At 31.9% G+C, this 9,925-nt stretch overlaps 1 protein-coding gene across 1 annotated transcript; it reads left to right on the top strand.

The window, feature by feature from the left end:
• The first annotated feature begins 1,174 nt into the window (after nt 1–1,174).
• LOC127836006 (uncharacterized) lies at nt 1,175–9,385 on the top strand. Its single transcript, XM_052362424.1, has 5 exons — nt 1,175–1,351; nt 1,945–2,055; nt 2,605–2,643; nt 9,096–9,215; nt 9,369–9,385. The coding sequence occupies exons 1-5, from the start codon at nt 1,294–1,296 to the stop codon at nt 9,383–9,385; spliced, it is 345 nt and encodes a 114-aa protein (XP_052218384.1). The 5' UTR covers nt 1,175–1,293.
• Nucleotides 9,386–9,925: the final 540 nt, after the last annotated feature.

Genomic DNA, 9,925 nt, shown 5'->3' with positions numbered 1-9,925 from the left:
ATCACACATTTAAATAATCCTAAACAAAAGAGTTTTCAATAAATATATATTTTCAAGTTTTCAAGCGTTAACAAAAAGGTCAAACATAGCCTTGAACACAATTTACATATTCTAAATAAAACTCTGTTCATCAATCACTTAGTTTATTTATTTTGTGTGTATAGTCTTCTTTGCTAAGATACCAACGCATTCATAACGTCATTGTATTGTATTTTACACATTTACATATCAAAGTATTGTTCCGCGACCAGAGGTAAACATTTGCCGTTGATCATGTCTAAAGTACTGGATCAATGATTAGACCGTTTGAGTGGCCGCATTTTGCCGAGCGGGTATGCTTTGCATTGCGCAACACTAGGCTCCATATAAGCGGGAAGAAAACAACTTGTTTTAAATACTCTGCACAAATATCATATACCATCATTTACTTCCTGATAACCCGGAATTCGTAAACAAGATCTGTCTTTAATATAATTATGCAATAAACAGCGCATTCGCCGATCCTGAAATAATACAACCTTTAGAATTAATAACGAAATCAATTTGAGAAGTGATTTGTCTTTATCAAAAACCTTTATAGAAAAAGTTCTATCGACTAAAATGCACATTGGTTTAAGATTTTAGTTGTGATAATAATACATATACTTCATTCCTGAACGTGTTATTAATTGTTGTTCGTGTGTTTGCATCAAGTCCAAGCGTAATTCATCGTGTTTTATCCAATAAGTATTTTCTACCCTAATCGTTTAATCGTCAATCGTTTGTTGTTTAATTTCTAAAATTACTGGTCAAGAGAAAGTTGCATTGCACTATTCACTGATTTTAACCCTCATCTGTATCGTTTACATATTGTCTTTCTCATGTTTCTTAATAATGATATTTAACATTTACAATAAAACATTTTGTTGTGTCCAGTGTTTCTTTAAAAACGGTCCGCGCAAGCTTCTGATAAGATTAATCTTCAGCTATCTTTATTTTGTTTGTTTTCATGTGTGTGTTTTTTTAGATTTATATCTCTACGCCTAAGTGTGAAGAAAACAAACATCGTATGACATCGTAAAACATCAATAAATCGTCTATGAAACGTCATAAAACTGCAAAGATAAGATTCAAAATCATGCATATCGTATTTTAAAGTTTGGTTTTAAAACTCGAGAAGTTTTTGTTATCATTTCTTTATTTTCTCCTACCAAGTTATCTGTATTAGGTAATACATTCGCATATCTCGGCAATATATAGTCTCAATATACACATGTTTATTGTACTATGAAACATTTAACCTGAAAAGAAGTCATGCTCAAGACACTCATTTTCTTTGGAGGATTAACATGTCTATCAGTCAACTCACAAGGTAAAAAAAAACTTTTTAAGAAAAAGTTTTACTTCCTCAACGTATGCTTAACCTGGAAAATTATTTACTAGGACAGCATTTAACAAACGCTGGATTATACAAGACATGTATGCCTAGAATAAAGAATTATTACAATGGGTATTAGTTGTACTTAATATAATTAATATTCATATGTACTTTAAGGTGTATGATGCGCAATTAATTATTACATCTGACTTGTTGGGTGTATAGTCTATAACATGTACATTCATTTAAGGTTTTATAAAGAGACAACCTGCGTAAATAACTTTAAATAGTGTTCGAGAGTTTATTCGATCTATCTTTCAGGAAAACACATGTTTTTTGGAGTAAAGTGACGAAGTCGTTTTACGTTTTAAGCAAACCCAAATATAATTACAAATAAAATTATCATAAAAATTAAAAATGAAACAAACATAATAGATGTGTTCATATGTTCCAAATATAGCGACTGCACAAGTTGACATATGCGGTTGTAATAAAAAATCAACAAAGAACGTTTTGCTAACGAAGGCAAGATAACAAGTTTTAAAGAAGGCACGTGTTCGATGTACTGCCTCGTTTCATCATTTCAGGTCTAGCCATTGACTTTATAAAGGAGAGAGCCGATAACTCAACTTACGCCGTAAATGACGTCATTGCTGACAAAACTAGTAAAGAGAGACTGCATATTTTGTGCCGCACAGGTTCCATTTCAAATTTTGTTACTTTTAAATACATCAATCTTAGTAAACTATCAAGCAATGACAGTGAACAAATGTTGGCTGTAATGCAGGATGTTTATTCTGGAAAACCCGGATACCAAACCCCTTACCTTTATCCAGGAAGTGACATCACTGGAATTCAAGCAATTGGTAGTTACAATAGGACCAATCCAACCATTGGAATATCAATACCAGTTTCAAGCCTGAGCTGTGACAATATGATATATCAATGTCAATTGTCGTACGAGTACGATAATTGGCCAACTGAACCTATTGTTGAAACGCAAACAAATGTTTCACGAAATCTCACAATTTCAGGTATATATGTATTATTTGTTTTCAAATTGGTGTAAGAGTGGGTATTTTTTTAATTTTCATATGAATATGTAAGTACTTGTAGATATGTCTATTCGAGTACATATGCTTTAACAAAAACAAAGTAGACGAACTATAATTCAATAATGTATGTTCGGCACAGATACGTCATTATTTATGCTGTCTGTCGCTAATTGTTATTCATGTATATTTCAGATACATGTCTTGGAAACATGCCCGAACATAATGATTATGGTAAGACATTATACTATATAAAACGTTAATTTATTTCTACCTCGGGTCTGGATATGTTGCTTGTGTATCTAAACCTTCTAATGTAATATAAGAAACCTAGTTAGTTAATAACTTTAAACGTTTTAATACGTATCGGGAAACGTGGCACATATATTGTTCTAGTACAATACACATACATGCGACATTGCTAATTCACAGTATGATAAATCCAACAAAAACATATATTCTTCTTTCCTTTTTATCAACTTTTTTTATTCACTAATCTCTCATGGAATGATGCAGATTCTGTTTTCTCGAACATAGCACTACACTTAAGGTAACATATACTAATACAGTTCATTTGTATAAAATGTTAAACAACGTGTTTGTTTATGTCGTTTAGTAGAGCATTGTTACAACCCGTTTTGCAATAAACCCGTTTTGCAATAAAATTATTGCAAAACGGGTTGGAGTGTCTTATTGCAATTTTTTTTTTTTAACAACCCGTTTTGCAATAAACCCGTTTTGCAATAAAATTATTGCAAAACGGGTTGGAGTGTTTTATTGCATTTTTTTTAACAACCCGTTTTGCAATAAACCCGTTTTGCAATAAAATCACCACACATTTATTTGCAATAATTTCATTGCAAAACGGGTTGGAGTGTCTTATTGCAATGAGAATTTTGTATAACAACCCGTTTTGCAATAAAATCATCACTCTTGTATTTATTCAAATGGATTGGAATAGTTAAAAGTGATGTTCAAATTTTGTATTTAAATAATATTGTTTTAAAATAGACAAAACTGTGAGTTAAAACTTAAAATTAAAAAGCATGGAAGGTGGTGAATTTCGAGATTTAATACGACAAAACAAAACAGAATGTGTGTCGAAACGTGTTGAAGTGTCTTCATGCAACGTCAGTTGTGAGTTACAAACCGTTTCGCAATACAATCATCACATATATACTATTTGTTTCAAATTGATTTGAAACGGCATAAAGTAAGTTTAAAATGTCGCCTGCAAGGTAAATATGATAAAACTAGGCTGAATGTATATATTTATGAAGTGGTTTTCACCAATTGAGGAATTAAATTAAGACAACCCAGAAGTGCAATAATTTTATTGCAAAACGGGTTGGAGTGTTTTATTGCAATTTGTAATTTGTATAACAACCCGTTTTGCAATAAACCCGTTTTGCAATAATTTTATTGCAAATCGGGTTGGAGCGTCTTATTGCAATTTGAATTTTTTATAACAACCCGTTTTGCAATAAACCCGTTTTGCAATAATACAATGACACGTGTATTAATTAATTCAAATTGATTGTAAACATTAAAAAGGAAATTTAAAATATCGTTTTTTTTTATTTCCAAATATGGACAAAACTGTTAGTTTCCACTAAAAAGTAAAAAGCATTGAAGGCGATGCATTTCGAGATTGAATGCGATAAAACAATACAAAATGTAAATAGAAAGTGTTTCAACCTATTTAGTACTGAAGTGAAGATAACGCCGAAATGCAATAATTTACTGAAAAAACGTGTTGAAGTGTCTTCATGCAATGTGAGTTGTGTGTAACAAACCGTTTCGCAATAAAATCATCACATATATACTATTTGTTTCAAATTGATTTGAAACGGTATGAAGGAAGTTTAAAATGTCGTCTGCAAGGTTAATATGATAAAACTAAGCCGAATGTATATATGAAGTGATTTTCACCAATTGGGGAATTAAATGAAGACAACCCAGAAGTGCAATAATTTTATTGCAAAACGGGTTGGAGTGTTTTATTGCAATTTGTAATTTGTATAACAACCCGTTTTGCAATAAACCCGTTTTGCAATAATTTTATTGCAAAACGGGTTGGAGCGTCTTATTGCAATTTGATTTTTTTATAACAACCCGTTTTGCAATAAACCCGTTTTGCAATAAAATTATTGCAAAACGGGTTGGAGTGTCTTATTGCAATTTTTTTTTACAACCCGTTTTGCAATAAACCCGTTTTGCAAAAAAATTATTGCAAAACGGGTTGGAGTGTTTTATTGCATTTTTTTTTTAACAACCCGTTTTGCAATAAACCCGTTTTGCAATAAAATCACCACACATTTATTTGCAAAAATTTATTGCAAAACGGGCTGGAGTGTCTTATTGCAATTTGTAATTTGTATAACAACCTGTTTTGCTATAAAATCATCACACATGTATTATTTAATTCAAATTGATTTGAAACTCTGAAATGAACATTTCAAATGTCGTATTTACGGATTTAAGTTAAACACATATTAAGACCAGGTTGTAAGATTTGCCCAAATAATAAAATACATGGCAAGATATTAAATGCAGCAGAAAATATGATAAAACAACACAATATTTTTATAGAAAATGATTTCCAAAAAAATGGGAATTATGCGAAGAAAACCCATAATTCAATTTGTTTATTGTAGTGTGTTTTTGCAATGTGATTTTTTGTTATAACAACGCGGTTTTCAGGAATATCATTACATATATACTAATTGATTCAAATTGATCAGAAAATGTATTCAGGAAGTTCCAAATGTATACGGACACTGTGAATGAACAAAAACTGTAACGAGGCCCCAAAAGTCAACGTCAGTAGGCGTTTTACGAAGGATAACAGCCACACCAGGTAGGTTTTTGTCAATATCTCTGCTGATTGTCCTCTGGTTTTCATACGACCTGGTGCAGGCAATAAAGCATGCATAAAGCTTGCGGTCGGTATATCACGTGTGGTGTGTGTTGCTTTGGTTTTCGAGAACACTTCGACACAAATTTTCATTGTAGAAGCAAACGTATTTAAACACACAAAGAGTCGGTGTTTACAAAAATAAACGATCACATAACTATCTATTTGTTACCGGACGAACATATATTACCAAGTTTTTCGAAAATATGTTTCGGATAATAAATATACGTTTAAAGAGTAGAATCTAATATGGCAAACGTCAGTAGTACATTTTAGAATGGCAAACGTCAGTAGCCAAACAATGCAAACGGCAGTAGACGAATATATATGCAGGCGGTCCTTCCACCTTTTAGACACACCCATAAATATGTTAACTAATATAATGACATTTACTTTAACAAGTATTATATTTCTGTTCAAAACAGTAAGATTTAGAAGCTTGATAGTATTTATTACCACGCACACATAAGAACTGCAACTGTGCTGTATAAATAAATACGTACGAAAAGTGAAACAGTTCCTTTGGAATTGGACGTTTATGAACGAATATGGTAAATGATATGGTGCGAGCGCGACACGCGTGTGTGTGTTGTTCATGTTAATTTCCCAAGAGCAATCGTCAGCTGTTATGAATAGTAAATGTATGTATACATTACATTTTACTTGCGACTTTTTGAAGTTTAAAATCTTATTATTCATTTCGAATTGCTAATTGTAACACGAAATAATTACCCCGTAAAAGTTATATTCTTAAAAGCTATTTAAGGTCTATATCTTCGAATACTGTGTTTACATTATACATTAGCTGTGTAAAAATTCCTAACATGATGCATACCGTTTGTGTTTAATCGGTATATTTAACATGTAATTCAGTTATGTCACATGTGTGTCGTTTTTGTGGGGATGCCCTCAAAACCAAGTGGGGGTTAAAACTGCACGAGGACAGGCACCTGGGCTTGTCAAAATATTCATGATGTGAGAAGCAATTTAGAAGAAAAGAGGATCTCACCAGACACATGTGAGTATTAGTTAAAGCCCCATTACTGCTCAAAATCAACGAACATTTCGTACAATATTTCAGAAAATAAAGTTAAACAATTTAAAATCAGTGTTCCTTCTAGCAATTGCCGAAATTTCCACGCCCGATGTGGTCTGGTAACATAGATTTCTGTTGATACAATATGCCCGTTTTTATGTTTTTGTGGCAAAATTAATTCCATTTTAATTTCCCGCAAATATATCTATTCATGCGACACACGAACACTAAAATGGTACCACGTTAGTGTTCATGTGTCGTTTGAATAGATACCGTAAAATGGAAATAATTATGAAAAAAAAAACAACAACAACGAGCATTTTGTATCTACAAACATCTAAGTTACCTACAGAATCCGGATAGTGCCATCTACAATCTCGCCCTTCTTTCATCAAGGGCGACACACGACACACGAAGCGATACACGATATTTTGCACGACACACGATATTTTGCGCGATACTCAAAGCGACACACGGTATTTTGCGCCACACACGATATTTTGCGCGATACACGAAGCGACACGCGATATTTACCACCATATATCGCCTTTTGGGCAACCTACACAAGGGTGATATTTAGTGGTACATTCTACAGTTACTATAAGACAATCCAACCCGTTTTGCAATAAAATCATTGCAAAACGGCTTTACAATTGTATTCCAAAACTGGTTGTTATAAAATATCAAATTGCAATAAAACACTCCAGCCCGTTTTGCAATAAAATAATTGCACTTCTGGGTTGTCTTCATTTAATTCCCCAATTGGTGAAAATCACTTCATATATACATTCGGCTTAGTTTTATCATATTAACCTTGCAGACGACATTTTAAACTTCCTTCATACCGTTTCAAATCAATTTGAAACAAATAGTATAAATGTGATTATGTTATTGCGAAACGGTTTGTTACACACGATTCACATTGCATGAAGACACTTCAACACGTTTTTTCAGTAAATTATTGCATTTCTGCGTTATCTTCACTTTAGTTCTAAATAGGTTGAAACACTTTCTATATACATTTTGTGTTGTTTTATCGTATTAAATCTCGAAATGCATCGCCTTCAATGCTTTTTACTTTTTAGTGGAAACTAACAGTTTTGTCCATATTTGGAAATAAAAAAAAACGATATTTTAAATTTCCTTTTTAATGTTTACAATCAATTTGAATTAATTAATACACGTGTAATTGTATTATTGCAAAACGGGTTTATTGCAAAACGGGTTGTTATAAAAAAATCAAATTGCAATAAGACGCTCCAACCCGTTTTGCAATAAAATTATTGCAAAACGGGTTTATTGCAAAACGGGTTGTTATACAAATTACAAATTGCAATAAAACACTCCAACCCGTTTTGCAATAAAATTATTGCACTTCTGGGTTGTCTTCATTTAATTCCCCAATTGGTGAAAATCACTTCATATATACATTCGGCTTAGTTTTATCATATTAACCTTGCAGACGACATTTTAAACTTCCTTCATACCGTTTCAAATCAATTTGAAACAAATAGTATATATGTGATGATTTTATTGCGAAACGGTTTGTTACACACAACTCACATTGCATGAAGACACTTCAACACGTTTTTTTCAGTAAATTATTGCATTTCGGCGTTATCTTCACTTCAGTACTAAATAGGTTGAAACACTTTCTATTTACATTTTGTATTGTTTTATCGCATTCAATCTCGAAATGCATCGCCTTCAATGCTTTTTACTTTTTAGTGGAAACTAACAGTTTTGTCCATATTTGGAAAAAAAACAAACGATATTTTAAATTTCCTTTTTAATGTTTACAATCAATTTGAATTAATTAATACACGTGTCATTGTATTATTGCAAAACGGGTTTATTGCAAAACGGGTTGTTATAAAAAATTCAAATTGCAATAAGACGCTCCAACCCGATTTGCAATAAAATTATTGCAAAACGGGTTTATTGCAAAACGGGTTGTTATACAAATTACAAATTGCAATAAAACACTCCAACCCGTTTTGCAATAAAATTATTGCACTTCTGGGTTGTCTTAATTTAATTCCCCAATTGGTGAAAATCACTTCATAAATATATACATTCAGCCTAGTTTTATCATATTTACCTTGCAGGCGACATTTTAAACTTACTTTATGCCGTTTCAAATCAATTTGAAACAAATAGTATATATGTGATGATTGTATTGCGAAACGGTTTGTAACTCACAACTGACGTTGCATGAAGACACTTCAACACGTTTCGACACACATTCTGTTTTGTTTTATCGTATTAAATCTCGAAATTCACCACCTTCCATTTTAAAACAATATTATTTAAATACAAAATTTGAACATCACTTTTAACTATTCCAATCCATTTGAATAAATACAAGAGTGATGATTTTATTGCAAAACGGGTTTATTGCAAAACGGGTTGTTATACAAAATTCTCATTGCAATAAGACACTCCAACCCGTTTTGCAATGAAATTATTGCAAATAAATGTGTGGTGATTTTATTGCAAAACGGGTTTATTGCAAAACGGGTTGTTAAAAAAAATGCAATAAAACACTCCAACCCGTTTTGCAATAATTTTATTGCAAAACGGGTTTATTGCAAAACGGGTTGTTTAAAAAAAATAATTGCAATAAGACACTCCAACCCGTTTTGCAATAATTTTATTGCAAAACGGGTTTATTGCAAAACGGGTTGTAACAGAGCATGCTGAACACGTGAGTAATTAAGCATTTGTTATCAGGGAAATTGGTTGCGCTTATAACTGGAGTTGTCGTGTGTACAATTCTGGTAGCAGCTTTGGTGACTGTTTTAATACGAAAGCGTTGGAACACGCTATCGAATGAACAAACAAATCTACGCGGTAAGATATTTTGTTCAGCTTTCAAAAATGTATCGCGATTTGTTTTGTTTTTTAAATAGAAACAGTTATAGTATTGTGTTGTGAGTTTCAATATGTTAACGCCATATGCATTGTAACGAACTGCTAAATATCATTTTCCTGGTTCTGTTTCAGATAACGACACTACGTGAGTTGATGTGTTTCCTTTAAGTGTATTGCTATTTATATAATAGTGTAATAAGTAAATGATGTAATGAGTATTTTCTCTGTTATGATTCAATATGAGATTCTAGATTTAACTTTGGTATTGATATCGTAGTATACAATATATCTAACATAGAACAGTTGTAAATCGTTACATTTCTATCCATCGAACATGAACGTCCTGCAGCACATGCCTCGATTTGTGAACCAGTACCATATTTAAATGTTTGCTTTGGTAGGTACAGGCATTTGAATTTCAAAATGCGTGGTTAGCTTCTTAGTATTTAACCATTTTAAGCGAGATTGTACCACAACGTACATTCTATATATGTTGAAAGAACATTTACATTTTGTATAGTATTGAATAACACTTTTATAAACGGTTAACAATGCGGGAAATTAAAGCGCAATAATATTTAAAAAATATTAATAAATTAAACATATTTCATGTCTTTTTTGACTGAAGTTAAGCTTATGTCTATGATGACACGACATTTTACTGCGCTTAAATAATGTATGACATTTAT

Source organism: Dreissena polymorpha, chromosome 6 (assembly GCF_020536995.1).
Source record: "Dreissena polymorpha isolate Duluth1 chromosome 6, UMN_Dpol_1.0, whole genome shotgun sequence".
Taxonomy (NCBI): Eukaryota; Metazoa; Mollusca; class Bivalvia; order Myida; family Dreissenidae; genus Dreissena; species Dreissena polymorpha.
This window is presented reverse-complemented; position numbering and strand designations above follow the sequence as displayed.